At 39.5% G+C, this 20,887-nt stretch overlaps 1 protein-coding gene across 1 annotated transcript in view; it reads right to left on the bottom strand.

The window, feature by feature from the left end:
- The window catches only part of cftr (CF transmembrane conductance regulator), a 62,103-nt gene that overhangs the window by 23,769 nt on the left and 17,447 nt on the right, over positions 1–20,887 (bottom strand). Inside the window, exons 6-14 of the mRNA XM_041996673.1 lie at positions 19,122–19,285; positions 18,755–18,880; positions 18,297–18,543; positions 18,081–18,173; positions 11,370–11,546; positions 11,070–11,261; positions 6,451–6,545; positions 5,629–5,715; positions 2,058–2,823 (exon numbers count right to left, since the gene is read on the bottom strand). Coding sequence (XP_041852607.1) covers positions 2,058–2,823; positions 5,629–5,715; positions 6,451–6,545; positions 11,070–11,261; positions 11,370–11,546; positions 18,081–18,173; positions 18,297–18,543; positions 18,755–18,880; positions 19,122–19,285 — 1,947 coding nt within the window. The remainder of the gene's footprint in view (positions 1–2,057; positions 2,824–5,628; positions 5,716–6,450; positions 6,546–11,069; positions 11,262–11,369; positions 11,547–18,080; positions 18,174–18,296; positions 18,544–18,754; positions 18,881–19,121; positions 19,286–20,887) is intronic.

A 20,887-nucleotide genomic window follows, 5' to 3' on the forward strand; every position in this document is an offset into this window, starting at 1 on the left:
AGTGTCTAAATGATTGTAGAAAAGAATTAGCAAGAGATCATGAGTAAAGCAAATTTCCTCCCTTCATGAGTTCTAAACAATTCATACTCATTCTAAACAACATAAAGTAGAAAGATGTGAACACAAACTGAATTTTGATCCTCAGTTAAATTCTTAGTTATTTTTTAAATATTTTAATCAATTTTAATACAGGTTGCTTATCAAGAGAATAACAAAAGTAGAATAAAGGTCACTAAAGGTAAAATTATTTTCAAATAGTTGATTTTCATTTTTGTTTTTATCTATTTTTAAAGAAAATGCTCCTCAAAAAGACCTACTTGGCTGTGAAAGTTCACCTAATTTTCCTGTGGTTTTAAGTCTCTCTGCCTCTAAAGAGATAATAGACTACCCAGAGTTAAGTCTTTCTTGACCTGTCTTATCTGTATGAATGTTTTCCGTCTTTTCATTTAGTTTAGATATATAATCCTCTATCTGAGCAGTCAGACGAAGCAGAGCATAAAATAAACAAACTGCTGTAGCACACATGACCTGCTGACTTTCACTAACACTTTAGCACAGTTGCAACAAGCACCCACCAGCTCACGTGCACCCCCACAAGGTGGAGCAAAGTTCTGTCTGCCTCACTTCATTATTTTTCTATGGAGTTTATTGTCCAATCGGCAAGAATAATTGTCAAACACTTACATTAACAACATTGGACAGCATGTAGAAAGTCTTTCGGTTGTAGAAAGTGTATATTGCCGACTTGCTGAGAAACAGAAATGTATCACAAGCTTTGCACCAACGGCATTGGTGTGCATGGTGTCTCGCTCGCCAGCTAGAGATTAATGTATCAAAAACAAAGGAGTTTGGTAATCAGCACCAAACAAGATACAACAGTAGAACCCGTTTTACTTAGAGGCCAACTTGTTGAAACAGAGGAAACTTTTATATTTCTTAAGACAGTTCTTGACCACTGGCTAAAATTTTCTAAAAAAAATAAAAAAAAATAAAAAATTTTCAAGAAGTGTTTACAGAGATTCAGTCTTCTCAGATGGATAAGCTGTGCTGGTGTCAGTCCTCAGATTTTAAAACGTGTGTATGTTTCACACAACCAGAGTGTTTTAACTTTTTATGTCCTAAGTTTTAGGTGTAAAAACAAATTAACCAGGAATTGTAAAGTTTTTGGAAAACTCTAACTGCCTCTTGTGAATACTTATACTGTAAGGACAAAGCTCAGAGAATGGTAAATGGTCTGTATTTACCTAAAGCACTTCACAATCAATCACGACCCATCAGGAGCAATTTGGGGTTCGGTGTCTTGCTCAGGGACACCTCGACACGAGCTCGACAGGCCGAGGATCGAACCAGTAACCATCAGGCTACAATACGACCACTCTACCCACTGAGCCACGCCACCCAGATAGCGATCACCCTCTGCCCTGTCTGTTAATGTTTAAATTTTAGATGTTTCACATGTATTTTTGTGGAATTTGTATTTGTGCTTTAGTTGCACCAATGCATTAATGTATTTTAGAAGTGTGTGTCGGGTGTGACGGTGAGCTAAAGACAATTCTTTTCACTTTAGTGGACAATAAAGATCTATTCTATTCTATTCTATTCAAGGACAGCAGACACACCCATTACATAGACATGGTCAAGAAGACGTTCTACTGGTTCCTCTGTACTCCAGTGACTTCCACAGTCACCAAATCTAAATTCAAAAGAGCATCTTTGGGATGTGGTGGAACGAGAGATTCTCATCATGGATGTGCAGCCGAGAAATCTGCATCAACTGTGGGACGCTGTCATGTCAATATGGGGCAAAAGATCTGAGGAATGTTTCCAACATCAGTTCTGAATGAAAAGGGGGGTCTAAACTGGTACAGGCAAGGTGAATCTAATAAAGTGTTTATTTTGAGCACTCTTATTTGTAACAAACGTTATTAGTGTTTCCATTCACAGGATCTTAAAAATTAGTTAGAAAAAAGATTTTTCAGTGAGTCTCAACATTGGATTTTTTTTTTTATTATTAATCCTAAAGCAAAAAAGAGTGTACAAATGTTAAGAAGTCCTACCTCCATGTCCTCTTCTCCCACTTCCTCGCTAATGTCTAAAACACTGTCCTTGGACAGACGTCTGGCATAGATGTCAAGTTCAGACGCCAGGTTGCACTGCGGTGTGATGGACAGCTTTTTTCTGAAGGACGACTGCATCTGCTCTCTGCGCTCTTGACCCTGAGCATTAGTGATGAATGCCAAGACAGACTGGCGCCGCTGCCCACTCAGATGCTGCAACCCATGGTGGTACAGGGGACTCCTTGGAAGCCCCTCTTCTACTTGATCATCCTCAGGTACTACAGAGAACCTTCTCTCTGAAAGATCATGAACTCCATCCTCTAATGTTGTGGCCTGGTAGGTATTTGTCTGCTGGGAGCTCCCAATGAATGAGAACTTGCGGGCAGCTGTCAGAGGGTTGAGGATAAGTGACTGCTTGCGTTTTTCAGGATAACCATCGCCGACGGCTTGGCTTTGAGGAAGTGCTTGGCGGAATGACTGGCGAATCGGCTCAGAGCCTCGAAAACTAGCAGTTTCGTCAATCGAGACTCTGCGCAGGGTTTCTGTAAGAACAGAGTTGCGCCTCTCTGCGTTCATGTTGTCGTAAGATCCGAGGCCAAGCAAAAGGGAGCTGAAATCTGGGCGTTGTGACTGCAGCTCTGAGAACGTGCCATGGAAGTAGCAGTCTCCATTGTGCAGCAGGAGAATTTTGTCTGCTCGTTTCAGATGCTCCAACTTGCTGGTAACCACAACACGGGTCTTAGAGGCCATCAGTTTACATATACATCTGTTGTGATACGGAAAGTGTATACATTATTTTTTATAGAAAATCTATCAAAAAAGAGCTATTGTTTAAAAAGAAATACAGAGTGCACTTCACTACAAAGATAAACTCAACACAAACAGCAAGGAAATAAGTGTTTGGTGGATTATTCCTTTGTTGTTACAATGCTTCTTGGTAATAAATATTATACTGTTGAAAAGTCTGTTTATTTCCCTCTTAACCCTCTAAACGTCAACAAACCATATTTCCAGAAAAAGCGCTTAAACCTGTTACTACTATCAACCACTAGATGGCAGTCACGTGAAACTTCAATGTAACACAATTGATAGGCGAAGGGAGTTGAGGGGAGGGTGGGAGGTCAATTCAACTTTTATGATGAAATTGCATTTGAAACACAACATACGAAGCCAGTGAGCGCTCATATTCAGTGATTCAGAGTGGATTACAGAGAAAACATATCACAATATATTTTATAAAACATGCAACATATCAAACACTGTTAAGGCTTCTGGACTAACAGAGACTACGTTACCCAGAATGCCCCTGTCCTATTGTAGTTCTGCTCGATTATAGTGGCTTAAGTTTTGTTTTTCTGGTCCCGACAGTGTCTCGACAGTACAAGCACAGCATCTACAGGGCAAAGATTGCCATCCATGCCCCATCCTGTGTTAATCCTGTGGGTTTGAGTTCCGTGTGCGTTCCTACCTATATAACCACACCCACACACATACCTACGCAAATAATGAGACACAGGCACCTGAAGAATCCATTGTACCATTGTACCTCCTCCCATTGAACCCTCTGAAGTAAATGCAATTGAACTGTACTACTGGAGTCTGTCTATTCCTTCTGACTGAGGACGAGTCAGCTGACGCACGATCCAGAATCAGCTAACAAATATAATCCCTAACACTGATGTTGATGTAGTGCTTTCTAAGCAGTTAGCCATCTCTGATTCTGGAGGGGAAAATTTGCCTCTCGAGGATGAAAACTAAGATTTGATAAATACTAAACCCACTGATTCGTGCAGTGATTCCTCCTGGCTGAAGCAGCAGCTAGTTTCAGGGTTAGCTCCCTTCACTTTACCCAGCAGTGGTGAAGCAGACGCACGACTGCTGGAACTAGAAGAGCTGTGTGGTGTTTATTGCTAAAGCTTGTAGCAAAACATTCACTGCTAAACAGGAAGTTTCTCACAGCAAACTTCTCTGTTCCAATGTCCTCCCCCTCTGACTCAGACCTGCTGTGCATCAAACCAGTCGACCACCTCTCTCTCTTTCTCTCGCTATCTCTCTCCCTCTCTCTGTCTCTCGCTCTCTCACTGTCTCTCTCTCTCTCCTCTTTAGGTTCAAAGTGTGGGGAAGACGTGGAGAATGTGATGTTGATTGCTGCAGCAATAAGATAACAGCTTTTGGTGGAGGCAGTGTGATCGAGTGGGGTGGCATCTCCCTCAATGGAGGAAATCTCAATGCAGAGAGATGTGGAGATGAGATTCTACTACTGGTGATCCCATATCTCCACAGTCTGGGCCTGAACTCTATCCTACAGGATGACAACACTGGTCCCCAAAAAGCAGGTTTATCACAGACTACCTCTACAGGATGAAATGACCTGCCTGCAGTCCTGACCTCATCTTTGTTGAATACTTGTGGGAGCTTGGGCTGCTGTTCGTACCAGAGTGACCAACACAACCACATTGGCTGACTGGTAATTATGATTAAATGGGATGCCATGTCTGACCAGGCTGGTGACCACCTAGCTAGCAGATGCATTTAGGTCTAATCTGTGCAACTTTTGGCACTAAAGTATTGGCATAGGTATTGCACTGGCAGGTGTTGTGCAGGCCACTTGTGGTCCAGATATCAGTTGTTGGCTTGGAAATGGATTACAGCATGTATTGTGTGGGCCAGATTGGCTGAATTTAGGGAGCAATACTCACATGGAGTCAACACTGTAATCCAAGGCCAAATATGGGCCAAACAAAACTGCAGATGTAGACCATATTTGAGCCAAGAAATTTTTGCTATCTAGAGAATATTAGGTGAAGGTACCAGGCTAATGTGGCTATGTATGATTCTCCCACGCTACTGAGGCCCTTGTGTGTTAAATGAAGAAAGTGTTCACATTTTCACACTCTTCACACTTCAATCATTTAATCCAGCGTTTCTCAATCCTAGTCCTCAGGGACAACTGCATGTTTCAGTTCTTCAGTACACCTGATTCAGATTAATTGAACTGCTTGTCAAGTTTTTTGCAAGCCTGCTAATGAGCCATTCATTTGAGCCAGGTGTGTTAAAGATGGACACCTCTAAAACATGCACGACAGTGGTCCCCGAGGACCAGGACTGAGAAACACTGATTTCATCCAATAAATGACACCAAACAAGAATTGACAGCAGAATCTGTTTTTTGGCATTAGAAGATAAGATTTAGCATGTTTTTCATGGGTGCAATTAACTCTGCTGCTCATCCCAAAAAGGCATTTACAACAAAGAAATAATCCACCAACATGCTAAGTTTATACTTACCCTCATAGGTATGGTTAGCTACAGTATCTGACTAAATTTGGCTGCTCCTCCACTCTGAAAGAATGCCTCAGTCAACATTTCATCAAAAGAAAATTTCCCTTTTGTTGAGCTTATAAAACATCTAATTTCCTGAAGTTTACACTGTGATAAAGCTGCCTGAGCTCACCACAGTCAAAACGACTGTGTCTGAAACAAAAAGAGATAGCCTTGACCTTGAACTCACACTTCAGTTCTTCCACCCCCACAACCCCTCACATGAAAGACTCTCTGTTGGGATACATACTTTTCAAAGATCTCTTTCTCTGTTGCAATGTCCAGATGGGTGAATGGAGCATCGAGCAGGTAAAGGTCTGCATCTTTATACACAGCTCTGGGGAGAGATCACACACATGAAAAATATAAAAAATAAGTAAATAAAATTAAATTAAATAAAATAGGTTAAAAAAAAGTCAAACATTAAAGAAATTCTTTAGAAAGAGTCAAGCAGGAGAAGCTGGATATTTACAAAGTGTGAAGAGGAAATCAGTTTTCTGTAGGTATACTAATCACTTTAAGTAAACATTTACAGTGATAGCAGAGGCAAGTAACCAATCGCTGGACACAAATCAATGCCAGCACACTAAACCTATAAATAATGCACAGGACTACGAGAGAGACTGAGATTTAAGGAAGCAATAAAATTCTATCAGGGATGTAGAAAACTTTTGTCTTTTAATCTGAGACCTTAAAACACAGCAGATATCAATGACAGGTTTGGGAAAATGTGATTATTTACTGTGAAGATTTAAATCTCGCAAACAGAGATAAACTGAAACTAAAATGAGTTTATTTTTTTCTAGAATTCCATGAATGGTTAGGATTCCTAAATTACCATGCACATTTTAAACATCTTAAAAGGTGTGTGAGGAGCTCTTTTTGACCCATGCTTTGGGATAAAAGGTTATATTTTTATCTTTAAACTTCCTTGAGCCATGAAAACATATATCCCAAATATTTGTTGTTTAACAGTCTAAGGGTGGAAAAGACTCAACTTCTCAGTGGTGCTGACAGATCTGAGGGGGTGAGTAAGGGGTGCTGACAGATGCTCAGGTGTGACAGAGGCTACCTGGCTAAGCAGATGCGAGCTCTTTGACCTCCACTTAGGGTCACCCCTCCATCGACGAGGGGTGTTTTGTCTTTCTCGGGCAGCAAAGCAAAGTCCTTCAAGAGAAAAAAACAAAGAGGTCATTGGGCTAAATGATTAAATGCACTAGTCACATCAACTGGTAGGAAAGCCACAATAGAAGACAAAAACTGTACTGACAATGAGAGCATTGGCAGGAAATGATGTGCTTTTCATATTTTCAACATCAATTAATTCAATTCATGTCAAACATCAAGATTTTGCCATCTAGGTTCATTTGTTGAGTATCAATGGGATCACATAACTTAGCTAAAATCCTCGTAAGCATCCAAAAACTAAACCAAGCAAGTATAATAAAATTAACATTATGGTTAATTTTTTAAAAGGTTCTGAGGCAACCCAGAGTAAAAGAGGCTTGCAAAAAGACATTGCTCTGGCAATACCATAAAGCACAGGGAGAATCTGATAGGTTGTAACTTTGCATGAATACAAAGGAGACGTTGACACAATACGAGCAAAAAAAAAAAAAAAAAAAAAGACAAGAAATAATTATTCAGCTTTAAAAATATGGCTTACTGAACAACCATTATTACACAGTAGAGAAAACAGCTAAATATGCATCTATAAGCATTTAACATTAATGCTGAGTGAACGCAGTATCAAAGCAGAACCTCAAGACAAAGTGAGAGTATATTATACCAGTCTATGGGGAGTCTATGGCTAGACTGATTTTGTTTTAAAAGGTTTTCTGTAGAGACAAAATTGTTTTAAGAAATTTGTGCATCCACGCAAAACCACTGAGAAAGCTGTAGTACAAATGCCAGACCTGTAAGTGGTGCTGTAATCACTGGCTCAGGAAAGAAGCATATGAGTTGTAAACAAGGAAACGAAACCCTGCCAATTTCACATTTATACACTTCGGGACTCGATTTAAAAAAACATGCATTTTTGGGCTCCATGGGTCCATGTGGACGAAACAACCAAATGATTAAACTCTTTAGCAGATACACCTGAACTCCTCCCTATGTGGACATGGCTTACTGTAACTGTCTCCAATTTTGGCTCAAACCCAATCCCTTCCTGTGTCCATAACATCTTGGGGCCACCGCTCCATTGTGGATGCAGAACCATGGAGCGGTGGCCATCTTGACTTTTAACCAGGGTATTGGTAGTCCATTTGGATGGGAGGACGACCACTATTGCTTGATCTTAAAAACAAAAGGAGCATCCTATCCTTGCTATAAAAGGATATGCCCTTTTAAAGGGTCTTATTAAATATTTCTTATAAGACTCTTTACAATATGAATTAATTTGGAGATGTTGATGAGTTTATGGGTATTTTTGGTAAGATTTCAGACAACAAAACAGTTTTTGCTCAAAGACAGATCAAAAAGACAGAATTGGTAAGAGAATGAGCAGTCTCAGGTCTAACTACACAGAACGCATTAACCACAGATGAAGAATGTGACAAACAGACAAACTGTACGGTGACTTTGAGGATAATGAGTAGCAAAAAAATAGATACCCAAACACATGAGGATGAAGTGTTCATGATGAAGTTTATCATCATTAAAGCTTCCTACCTTTTTACTGGCAGCTTCCGTTGTCCCAACAGGAGTGCATAGGGATCAAGTTACCAGGTTGTTTAACAGCTTGTAAACTAAGGCAACATGGTAAAAAAAAACAGCATGTGTGTTTCACTGTGAACAAAAGGTGGACAAAAGAGGCTGGAGGCAAAAGATGAGTTTACAGAGGTTAGACCACCCACAGCAGTCTGTCTGGCGGTTCAGGGGGCAACAATAGTGAAGAATTACAGACAGTTGTAGATCTCTGACATGGCTGTCTGTAAAGGTTTTCTTGTTTGGCTCTAGATTTAGGACAGAAATCATTTTATTTTCTCTTACAAATGATCACCTTAGACTCAGGATACTGAAATACAAAGACGCAAAGTAGGAAGTGAATGCAGCAAAGATGTAGAGGATGTGTTGTTCTACGTGTCTCTTTGTTCTCAGGTAGGTTTTAGCTCCTGGTTTGTTTTTTTACTTTTCCTTTAGATCATTATCATTTCTGAAAGTGTCTCTACAACACCAGACTCACCACTGCGAGTCTTGACTGTTGGGTCTCTTCAATCATTGTAAGGGGTCCTCGTCAGATTTGCACCAAACATGCTGAGCCATTTGTGGGCTGAACAATTTCAACTTCTCATGAGTTTAAAAAATGAACTTCAAGTGTGAATAACTTTCATCTCTAATCTTTACTGGTTTAGTCTGATTTCAAGAACTTGCTTGTTCATTGACCTTTGTTTGTCAGTGGTCGTCCTATCTCATGTTGATGTATGTAAGTTAATTGAAGATCATGTTTTTTTGTTTGTTTGTTTTTTGGCACATAGGCGCAAACAACAATCAGGACCTGTCCCCCCCATCCAAAGGCAGAGGGATGCTAACCTCTATACAGGTTATGAGCCGAAGGCAATAACAGTCCATGTCCACTGGGTCCATGTACGCCACAGCATCCGGAGCCAATTGTGTCTCTTTTAGTCAATGGTTTGGCTCACATCAAGCACACGTGTCAGAAGCGTCTCAGACGCTTCTCGTAGTGGCTCTACGCTAAAAATCCACTAAAATCCACTAAAAATACATGCTCAGCAGTTCAGATAGGGACAGACAGGAAATCAGACATGGGAGCAGTGTAAAGCATCCGGTAAATTTCAAATTAAAAGCCCCTGTGCAGATTTGTGATTGATGAACTATGTAAACATTACGTCATTACCAGTGACACCAGGTCAGAAGTCAATTGGTCGCAGTCAGGGGGTCTCAGTGTTGTATTTTGTTTTGTTTTTTCCATCATGTACGACAAGACGTTTATTCTGGAGGTGGAGAATCACAAGATTCTCCAATATTCCTGTAATTTCGTGATGTTGCAGATCTAACTACAAGGACTGCATTTGCAAGCGCTCCATGTCTGACATGCTCCCGGTGTGAGTTGATGTACTGCAGCTTTTTTACATTGGGTCCAGCCAAGCCCCAGATGTCAAGGTTCAACCATGAGGTACTTGCTGGGGAGTGCCCTTCCCAGGCCTGGCTCCAGGAAGATGCTCCACTTTATCACTTTATCTCTACTTTATCCCTCACCTGAAATCACTCTGCCTTTTTTTTCCTATTTGTTTATAACGTTTCTTGTCTTGTGCCTTTTTTAAAAAATATGTCTACATTCATTTTAGTTGCATTTGGTTTCTACTTTTCAACCTATTTTTTCAATAAATATTAATTGCTATTGTTCATATTAAATCCTATTCTCATCAGCAAAGAAATAGAGTTTCTTGAAAGGTTTACATTCTTTTAGACACGGTAAAAACAACATTTATTAAGAGCCACATACTGTATTTGACAGTTTGACATAAACTTAAATCGCTAGAGGCAGAAATAAAAAAACAACTAAGCCTCAGTCTGATAAAAAAAAACCTCACTAAAATAGAGATCAGCTAAGTTTCATAGGCTGTCTTGTATTAATAAGTCCCAACAGTGACAATGAGTTCACACAGGAAGACTTGTCATTTCCATCCAACGTATAGCAGAACCGGCTGTCTGACTTCTGTATTGTGGCTCCTGTTGTTTCAGTTTTATTGACGTATTGCACCATGTTTGACATCTCTTTTCAAAGACAAAATGAAAGCTGTTTGTTTCTTTAAAGCGGGAGCAGTATTGCATGGTGGCTTTGTTTGCTATTACAACATGATGTGTTTTTGTTAAAATCACCGAGGTGCTGTCAGTGCTGTGGAGCATGAACAAAACATGGCCGTCAAACAGTGTTACTCATTGTATGACTTGAAGAACTGATCTAAGTAAAAAATAAAGCTTTAAAAGGACATCAAAAATATAAACAAGTTTTAAAAAAGTCACTGAATTTTTGTCCCAGTTATTTAATTGTTCCAGAAAGTCATTAAACATATACGTCCTACAATAAATACCTACTTTATCTACATGTGAAAAAAACACGTTTTATTTGCACAGATTTTTTAAGTACTGAACATCAGGCCTCACAGCTTCCAGATCTGATTTATCTTTCCAGCCTCATGGATGTGGTAATGTCCGTCACTGAGAACTAAAAGGCTCATATTGCATCCCAGTGAGATTTCCATGGCAACAGGAGAGACATTATTCTGCTGAGGGGAATCACTCAACACCGAGGCTTATGAGAGTGTGAGTATCAGAGTAACAGACAGAATGTGCAAATATGTGTGTCTACATGAGTGTGGAACATAATTGGTGTAAATGTGGACTGGGGAAACCTGAACCTTTTAAAGCCTTGCAGTGGCTCCAAACGCACAACTGAGTGGAAAGCTTCAGTTCAGTGAAAGAAAAGAGACTTGGGATTATTTTACTTGAAATATCTGCTGCTCTGAGAGCAACCAATACTAAACCTGCTCGTTCTTTCAGACTCAGACTTGACTGAAAGCATGAGCATCTGGGGTTACCTTCCTGTAATAAAGAGTATTTTTATTTAGCATTTTAAAAAGCGGTAAGACAGCGTTTGTTTAGTTTTCATGATCAGCTGCCATGACTGAACAAAGACGGAAGAGAAGCAGAATGAATGACAGGTACCTCCTCTAGCTGGCAGGCCTTGATAATTGAAGTGTAGCGGTACTCGTCATAGGTCAGGCCGAAGAGGATGTTGTCACGAATGGTCCCTGGCATGATCCAAGATGTCTGTGAGGAATAGGAAACACGACCACTGTGTCTGATTTTACCCTCCGATGGCACCAGCTCACCTAGGATCAGCATGAGCAGCGAACTCTGAAGGAAATAGGAAAAGAGACTCTCTCTGACTTTTATCCAAATATGGTGTTGGTACGTCAACGTTTCTTGCTTGTTTCCTTTGGATGAGTTTTTTTTTTGACATACCTTCCCTGAGCCAGTAGATCCAGCTACTGCGAGCATCTTGCCTTCTTCTAGGTGCAGGCTTATGTTTTTGAGAACAGGTGTAATGTACAAGTTGGTAAAGAAGAGTCCGTTGTCACTGTTCAGGTGTCCATTTGCTTTGTTCTCCTGCTTGATCCTCTCAAACAACTCACCAATCGCCTGCAGGAAAGAAAACAGCCAGCCCTAATTAATTTCAATGAAACTGATAAAGTATCCAGCAAGTCAGATATAAGAGCGATACGGTACAATATGATACAATACAATATGATACGACACGATACGATACAATATGATACGATACAATATGATTCAGTCACTGGCTACCTTATCAGCTAATCCTGCTCAATTGTTTGTTAACACAAACATCTAATCAGCCAATCACATGGCAGCAACTCTACATTTAGTCAAGATCAAGAAAACTTGACTAAATGTAAACAGAGCATCATAATGAAGAAGAAAAGATTTAAGTGACTTTCAATGTAGCATGATTGTTGGTGACATACGGGCTGATATTTCAGAGTATTTCAGAAACTGCTGATCTACTGGGATTTTCACACATAACCAACTCATGGTATGGTCTGAAAAAGAGAAAATATCCAGTGAGCACCAGCTGTCTGGTTGGAGATGATAAAAAGGCAACAGGAAGTCAAATAACCACTGGTTCCAACCAAGGTATGTAGAAAACCACCTTTTAACACACATCCAGCCTTGAAGCAGATGGGCTACAGCAGCAGAAGACCACACCAGGTCCTACTCCTGTCAGCTAAGAACAGGAAACTGCTGCTACAATTCACACAAACTTACCAAAACCGGACAATAGAAGATGGAAAAATGTTGCCTGGTCTGATGAGTCTCCATTTCAGCTGCAACATTCAGATGGAAGGGTCAGAATTTGGTGGAAACAATATGAAAACATGAATCCATCCAGCCTTGTATCAATAGTTGGTGTGAGGGGATATTTTTTGGAACACATTGGACCACTTAGTACCGACAGGAAGTGGTTTAAGCAGCACAGCCTACCTTTAGGACCACAGTGTCCTTTCTTCTCACGGCTACTTCCAGCAGCAAGAACCATGTCACAAAATTTAAATTATCTCCAACTGGTTCATTATATTATATTTAGGGCTGTCAAAATAACGCATTAACGGCGTTAATTAATTTATGTAATTAATTGCGTTAATATTTTTAACACAATTAACGCATGCACAGCAAGACAATCCCCTTATGTCCATCAGTCCTCCTTTAAGACAGCTGGGCAAGGTGGTGTCAACGGTGGAGGATAGAAAAACAGCCCCAGATGGAACAAGACGAGACTACAGAGGGGTTTATGTATAAAAGGAACATCGACGGAACGAGAAGATAAACAAAGAGTGTTTTGCATGATTTGTAAGAAAGAGTTTAATTTTCACAGAAGCTGCTCTAGTCTGAAGCAGGGCCGGTTCTAGGAATGCATACATGAGGGGGCAGGCATAAATTTGAAGGGGGCATTATGAGTACATACGTCAGCATTTTCTTGTTGTTGTTTTTTAAGTGTTTCTTTAACGGAACTGTGCTGTTAGTGGAGTCCAACTTCAAAGAAATGGATTGCACTTTGTCAGGCCTCTACTCTAAGACCTGTCCAGCTTGGGTGTCCCACCTGAAACCAAAGCTCCTGCTGGTATAGCTCTTAGAGTCACTGAGGCACGCAAACCCCCTGACCACAATAAGGTGGCAATCCCTCAGGGGGGGAACAGAAAATATCAATAACAAAATGAAGTAAGAAAAAAGAAAAGAATGATCCATTATCAAAGCTTTAACAACCAACAAAATAACAATTGCCCTATTGGACAGCCATTAGATGTCTAAGCATTTTGAATAAATTTGAAACTAATAACAATAAACTCAACTATCTGTGTGTTTGTTTCTGTCTGTATATAGACCATAATGATTAAAGAATCATAACTATCAAGCACAACAATAACAGAGCAAAAAATTAAACCCCCTACCAAAATAAGGCAGTGAACCTTCAGGGGGAAATAATGATAATAATAAATGAAAATGAGTAAAAACTAAATGATCCTTCATCAAAATTTTAAGAACCAACAAGGCATACATGAAGCTCTGAGCTGAACTGCTGAAAGCAGCGGGAATGTAGAGTGAAACTTTCTGTTATTTTTTTCTTCAAACTAGCATGCTGAACTAAAGGCTGGGCGGAGCTTGAGGGGTCTCATATGCGCAGCTCGTTTTCCCTCAGTCTAGTACCGAGGAGGCAGTCACATCTATGGCCCGTGCGTGATTGATCACTGCTCCTACTAACAGGCGTAGACACGTTTAAATAGAACAGAAACAAACCCCAGTTGACAGAATAGATGCAATAAATACGTCTGTTATTATAAGTATTTATTCAGTATCGCTACAACACATTTAACAGAGCTTTACTCTATAAGTTTTACCGCTGGAGCTCAGCAGCCGCTCTCTCTACGAGGGGGAGAAATATGACACCGCAAGATCAGGCTGTATGTCAACTCATTTGCATACTAAACACTGATTGGTTGTTTTCTGTGGTGGTGGGAAGGACTTGTTGAAGACAGTACAATGGATCCTGTGAAGCTCCGACACACAGAGTTCAGTACAGAGGGGAGAGAGCGTTTGGAGAGATTTGCCCATTTCGGCGCATTTGATTGAGGGGGCAGAATGTTTGTTTGAGGGGGCACTGCCCCCTCTTGCCCCTGCGTAAAGCCGGCCTTGGTCTGAAGTACCATGCCAACGCTAAGCAGGAGTTTGCTGGGCCTTCCAGCGCCAGACCACGCTGAATGAGCGCAGGCCAATAAGTAAGGCTTCAGATAAACTAATACATTTGCCAAATGGATTGCAAAGGACTGTAGACCCATTTGCATCATTGAGGACACAGGCGTTTATATTATATTATATTATATTATATTATATTATATTATATTATATTATATTATATTATATTATATTATATTATATTATATTATCATTTCAGTTAAATATGTATTTAAACTATTATTGCTCAATGTCCTAATGTATTAGAGAACATATTTACTCTTTGCGTGTTTCGTGTACATAACTGTCTCAGGGCCTTGTGTATGAGTTTGTCACGCTGTGCTTTCATTTAGCATCGTAGGGCCTAACTCCTGTGAGAAACCAGAGATTATCCAAAGACAGGAGAAGACTCTCAGAGTCTCACAATGGCCTTATTTCAACTCATCTGTTACCACCACTGTGCTGTTTAATGGGTGACACGGCATCACTGTTAGAAAAGGAGAACTCTGCATGACTTGCCGGCTTAATCATTGACATTTGTGACGTTTTATGGGTCACTGTTCCCCTAATGCCAGGGCTGGCTCTGGGTTGTATAGGTTGGTCTGTGTCATTCTCATTCTAATGAGCTGACGTACATCCTGACAGCAGTAAAGAAAGGCAACAGCACCCCCCCATTCATGTGCGAATGGCACATTCCAGGAAGAGGAGATGGCAAGAGGAGAATTTGGGAATTAGGTCTGAGTCTCAAAGGGAGATTCAGAGTGTTCCCAGCAAAGGCAAACTTTAGTGACAACATCAGGATGATTAATTATGCAGAGTGAGGGAAAATAACACTGCTGGACATTCGTTTTCTCACGGTATCGGATGTTCAATGAATCACACCTGTTAGACTAATTTTACAGCCTTTGCCTATAGATAAGATTATACTACCCACTCTGAGTGACGGTGAGGGATTAAGTTTTGTACCTGTAATGGATGGTGGATTTTGGAAGATTATCCTCTTCAAACATGCCATTGTCATCTGACACAGATAAAAGTAAATATACCACAGCCTGTTTGTAAACTGTTCATCTCTATGTTGATGCTAACATTTAAGTCGTATTACACTTTTTCTTTATTCACTTCTCTTTTTTTCAATCAATCTGAGGAAGTGTGACGGCACTGTTAAGCCACATATTCCCTTAACTCTCAGTTGTGAGGACTTCATGAGCTTCTTCCCAAATCAAACTGTTTTAATTTGAGAGGAAATTAATATTTTCTACTATTAATGGTGATGTCTCATTAATACATTAGCAGAACTAATGAAAAAATGTATTTTCATCACTGTATATTTCCAGTTCAAAACAGATAGTCTTGGACACAAACTTATAAGATTCAAATAAACCAACATATTAATCATTCATGCCCTTACGTTTTTGCAGTGTGGTCACTGTGCAAAGCATGCACTGCTCTGCTGCTTGTGTATGAATGCATGGCAGCAGCTAGCAACATTTTTGGGATATTTAAAGTGAAATCAAGACAGAGAAAATATCTGACTGTCTGTCATATTTATGTTCTAATAAGGGCTCTAAACTGATTTTTGATCAGCAGCCAATGTGGCTGCTATTTCATGAAATGACTGCTGACCAAGATGCAAGAAGAAGAAAATCCAGCTCATTGATGGGTCAGGACCAAAAAAAGCTTGTTCACTGCAAGTAAACAATGGAGCAATACTGAGTTTAAGCAGTCTTGGTTGCTCTGTTTTTACTTTGGTGTTTAAACCTCATACAGCTTTCACCAGAATCTGAGCAGCAGGACAGACAGCGAACTATCCTGCTTGTTGTTCTACAACACATCCTACATCACTTCCTCTCTTTGGTTCACTGGATGGTCCGTTTGCTTTCACACTGTATGTAGACCACACCAGGGTTCATTTGGAAGTGAACCGACACCCTGGATTTTCAAGCAAACCGGAGTTCTCTCCTTTGGTTCACACAAGGGTGCGAATGAGCATTCACAATAGGCCTCATCTACCTTAAGAACAACTTTGTTCTTAAATTATACATTTTACAAAAATTGGGGCATTCATGAAAATATTTGTATCTTAGCTAAGAAAAAATCCTACGAACACGCAGGAGTACTCTTACAAACATCTGAAAGCCGACACCAGGGGTGTCGCCTGGCCTGGGCATTCCCGGCTCTAGCCCTGAACATTCCACATCAAGCCCCGAATGTTTTCTCACCTCAGAAGGAATAGGTTTACAATCCCTCAGCTGCCTTATGACATTAAAGAAGATGGTAGTTTTGTAATTTCCTGGCTTCTGTGAATGCAACACAGGTACAACAATATGACCAATCATAGAGGAATTTTATGGAAGTGGGGGATCCTTTTTCTTTTATTGGCTGACTGTAAAAATACAGGTGTTCTTATATCTCTTATATATTGTGTATCTTTATTTTTTACTTATTTATGTGTGCTTATTATTTTTCTATTTTCTTATGTGTACTTAAGCTGAAAGACTTCAAAATTTTGTTATGCTTGCATAATGATCATAAAGATCTTACATCTTGAATTTTGAATGTGCTTTTAATAATTAAATTTACTAAAACAGCATCTTTTTTATTGCAATAACTAGTTTTATTAGGAAATTTAGATAGTTTCCTTGTTAATAACATCTATCAGACTCACCTGGAGGATTCATTAAGATGACAAACCCCATCTTAAAATGATGCTACAGCAGGTGGAAATTTGCTTTCCAAACTCTAGAAGGTACAGTAGGCTACGTAATGACCTTTTATTCTACAGTGTACCACTTCCCCCTTTAGCCATGGCACTGTGAGGATGTGCATCTTTACGCATTCATGGAACCAGACTGCAGGTTGCTGTCCAAGTTTAGAACTAATTAAAGATCTGTTTGTATATAAAGCTGTTTTTATATTATTTGTAGCTCACCATGTGGTTATTTACAATCAAGTAAACATTTCAAAATGAGAACAATCCGGTTTCATTGCACATCTTTATTCATATTTTTGGTTTTCATTTATCAGTTTGCATATGACCCATAAGTCAGGACCATTTATGGGCATTTATGGGGCATTTACCTGTGCAAAGCTGGGCCGGCAGGTCTGTTCTTTCAACTTATAAGAGATTTGTATTCACCAATTTAAGAGGAAAAGATACAAACATGTTCATGAATCTGACGAAGGGTTTTTGTAAAAAACTTCTCAAGTGCAACTTAAGACCAAATTTAAGTAGATTTGTGCGAAGATATTGGCGAATGAAGCCCTATGTTCCAAACAAACTGCACTGCCAGTGGAAGCAGACCAGGGTTAGTTTAAAGCACCAGTGTGAATGTATCCTAAGACTAAGTTCAACTTAAGGCTCAATTTGTCACATTATAATTTAAAGTGACCACCATCAGACTCCAGTGTGAGCCATCTATGGCTCTGAAGTGACACCGATGCCCAGAGGAAGACGTGACCTCACACACATAGCATGCTGTGTTTACGGAGGTAAATATGGATGCTACACTTGTCAGATTGTGTGTGTCAGTTTTAAAGTTGTGCAATCAGAATGAAAAAAAAGATTTATATAACATTGTTGTGTCCGTTATTTACATTTGATTTTACCATGTCCTGTTTCATCCAGTGCAGAATTTTAACATCTATCTCATGTCAATGAGGTAAAAGTCGGATGAAATTCCACATGACCACTCAGACTGAGGTAGTTTTTGAAAAAAGATCAGATATGTATTCAATTTAGGACCACATATAAAAGTAGCCTGGGTCAGATTGGCAAAAATCGGATTTGTGCTGTTCAGATTGTCATGAAAGGATCAGATATGGCTCACATATGGGCAAAAAAGTCACATCTGATTCACCTTTTGCATAAAGTTTTAGCAGTAGTTGTTTTCATTAAGTGTTGTACTTTAGATTTGACAAACCAACCTCATCCCAGGATGCAGACACATTAACCAGCTCCAGTCCGACAGTGGTCAAGTTGTAATCCAACACTCTGTGTTCTTCCTTCAGTAAAAAGTCCTGGAAGAAAAACAAAAGAAGAAACACAAATATCCATAACAAGGATCATCATCAAACATGTCAAAGCTTTGGATAAGTAGAATTTATAGTGAGTGTATATCTCACCCTGACCAGTCCACCTACCTCAATCTTCTTGACCAGTGCCAGCGTGTCATACCACATCTGGATGGAGCCTGGCAGCTGGCGCGTGAGAGTCATTCGTAGCACGATGCAGTAGGAGGCTGTTGTGAAAATTGGACGTAGGATGATCCCTTTACTAAGCGCATGTGGTACGATGGCTGCCACGATAACCAAGATGGCAGAAAAGTAGTACGAGGCACTGTAGAAATACCGCAGAGAGCCGATCTTCCTTGTTAGGCTTATCTCGCCCCTGAGAAGGAAGAGGAGAGTCACACCAACAAAAATACCTGTTTTATGTCAAAGCTAAATGTGCTTTTCATTACATACCATTACCTGGACTCTAAACATTACTCCAGTTAGCATAAAAGTATAAAACATAGATGTGTGATAAACATAGAAAGAAATAATATATCTTTTGACAGTGAACAAGAATAAAAACGGTATCTGAGGTGGTGCCATACTGCCTGATATTCTTAATGATGGTCTCCATCACCTCCTCCCAGCCATATGCCTTCACAGAGTGAATGTTTTCTACAATCTCTAAGGTGAGGGCCAGACGGCGGCTGATGAGTCTTGCTCGCTGCACCCTGTTCGCAGGAAAGTGTTTTATAAAACAGACACAGTCTCAATAAGGTTATCAGAGCATGATGTTTACCAGCAGATTCTCATATTAATGATTATATTTACATCTAAAGTATTTCCTTAGACAAGGAGTTACAAACTGATGATGAGAAAGAAATAATTACTATTTGCAAAGCAAATGCAGTACAGATGGAAGTTCCATGTAAATGTCATATATGGTGAGTGTATAGCGTAATGTGTCCCCACCGAGGAGGTCCCATCTTCATGGACAGCCAGGCTTGGACGATGCCCAGCAGAGTCAGAGCTGCCAGGCTACAGAAGCTGTTCACCTCGATCAGCTCCCAGATCAGGCCAACACACAATATACACTGCAGAGGGGTAATCCATATGAAGTGTGCAAGACCAAGGCTCTGAGAAAACACACACACACAAACACAGACAAGATTAAAGAGCACAAGATACGCCATTTCAAAAATCCTTGAGAAAATATTTAGGTCTCGACTGCATATAGATGAATGGTTTGATTCTTCACTGGATACCTTTGTTTTGAGCGATTTACATGCCTGCTTATGCCATGAAACATTAAAAAAATCTAGCTGAAAACCCACCAATAAGAATACATGTTTCAAGTGTGAAAGTAATGTTGAACATAAATAAGCCACATCAAAAGTTTTCTGAAATTGGGCTTTTTCTGTAGAAATATTTAATTTAATGGAATAATTAAAATGTTGACCAGTGTATGTAGTTCAAATTTAAAATATAATAAAATAAAATGAATCAGCTGGCAAACTAAACGTGAAAAAAAAAACACACAACTAACTACTCCAAGCTCATCCACTTTTTTGTTCATGATCAAAGAAAGAAATATTTAATCTGTTTTAGTTTTTACAGTGTTGTGCACTCAGCTGCAGCAGCAGCTCTAATGATCAGCACACAAAGACGAAACTAACCAACATATCTTCATCCTCCGTTTCCGTCTTGGAGGCAGTGCAGAGATAAATAAATCCCAGAGAACAGCGGACAAAAACTTTTCCAGGTGATGTGCTTCTGACCGTGGTTTGGATAAAAAGGAAATTTGGGCTTTAAGTGAGCAGAAGTAAAGATGGCGGCATTTACAACATATCAGCCATGAACAAGATGATGAGAGAGCAGGTGAGGCGGTACACCTGAGACTTCATGTAGAAAGGGTTACTGGCTGGAGGATTTTAAATGAAAAAGCTTCCGTCTGGATGAAACTCCCATGTGCAGATGACAACATCACTGTCCTCCTTCAGATTGTGTTCTTTGTTCTCTGATTAACATGAGTCCCATTGTTGTTCTGTTTCACATCCAGGGCTGTTTACTGGTTTCAGAGGTTTCAAACTGTAACTGGCATCAATTTTGCAAATTTTTTTTGCTATACTTTTTATTTTTCTTATAATAAATAAATAATTCATTGATGAATAAATAAATAAATATACAGTACTACATATTTTTACTTGGTTTCTTATTCTTACTGCTCCTTTTGCATTAACACGTTGTAATAAATGAATGATTCAATCCTGTATGTTTACACATTTTCCTTTAAATATTTTAAGACAAATCCATAATCAGATGTGAATCCATACAAATGAAATATTATAAATAACAATAATAAATATTAATTAGTGTTTTTTCATCTCAACAACTTTTTGCTTCTCTTGTGAGCTTACTCTAGTGTTTTAAAACACACAGTTTCCTGTGTAGACCTCAAGATTAGAGATGAAGCCTTGGTGACGTCAGATGGCATTCTCTATATATTATTCCCCTATTAATATTTGCAATATGCTAAATATTGGCTAACAACAGGAAACAGGAAAAAAAAGCTCACAAAAAAATTACTACAGTAACAAGTAGTCTAGATCCACGTTTCTCAGTCGTGGTCCTCAGGACCCACTGCCCCGCATGTTTTAGAGGTAACCCTACTTCAACACACCTGAATGAAATGAATGACTCGTTAACTGGCTTGCAAAGAACTTGATGAAGAAGTTGTT

The sequence above is a fragment of the Melanotaenia boesemani genome, chromosome 10 (assembly GCF_017639745.1).
Source record: "Melanotaenia boesemani isolate fMelBoe1 chromosome 10, fMelBoe1.pri, whole genome shotgun sequence".
NCBI classification, from domain to species: Eukaryota; Metazoa; Chordata; class Actinopteri; order Atheriniformes; family Melanotaeniidae; genus Melanotaenia; species Melanotaenia boesemani.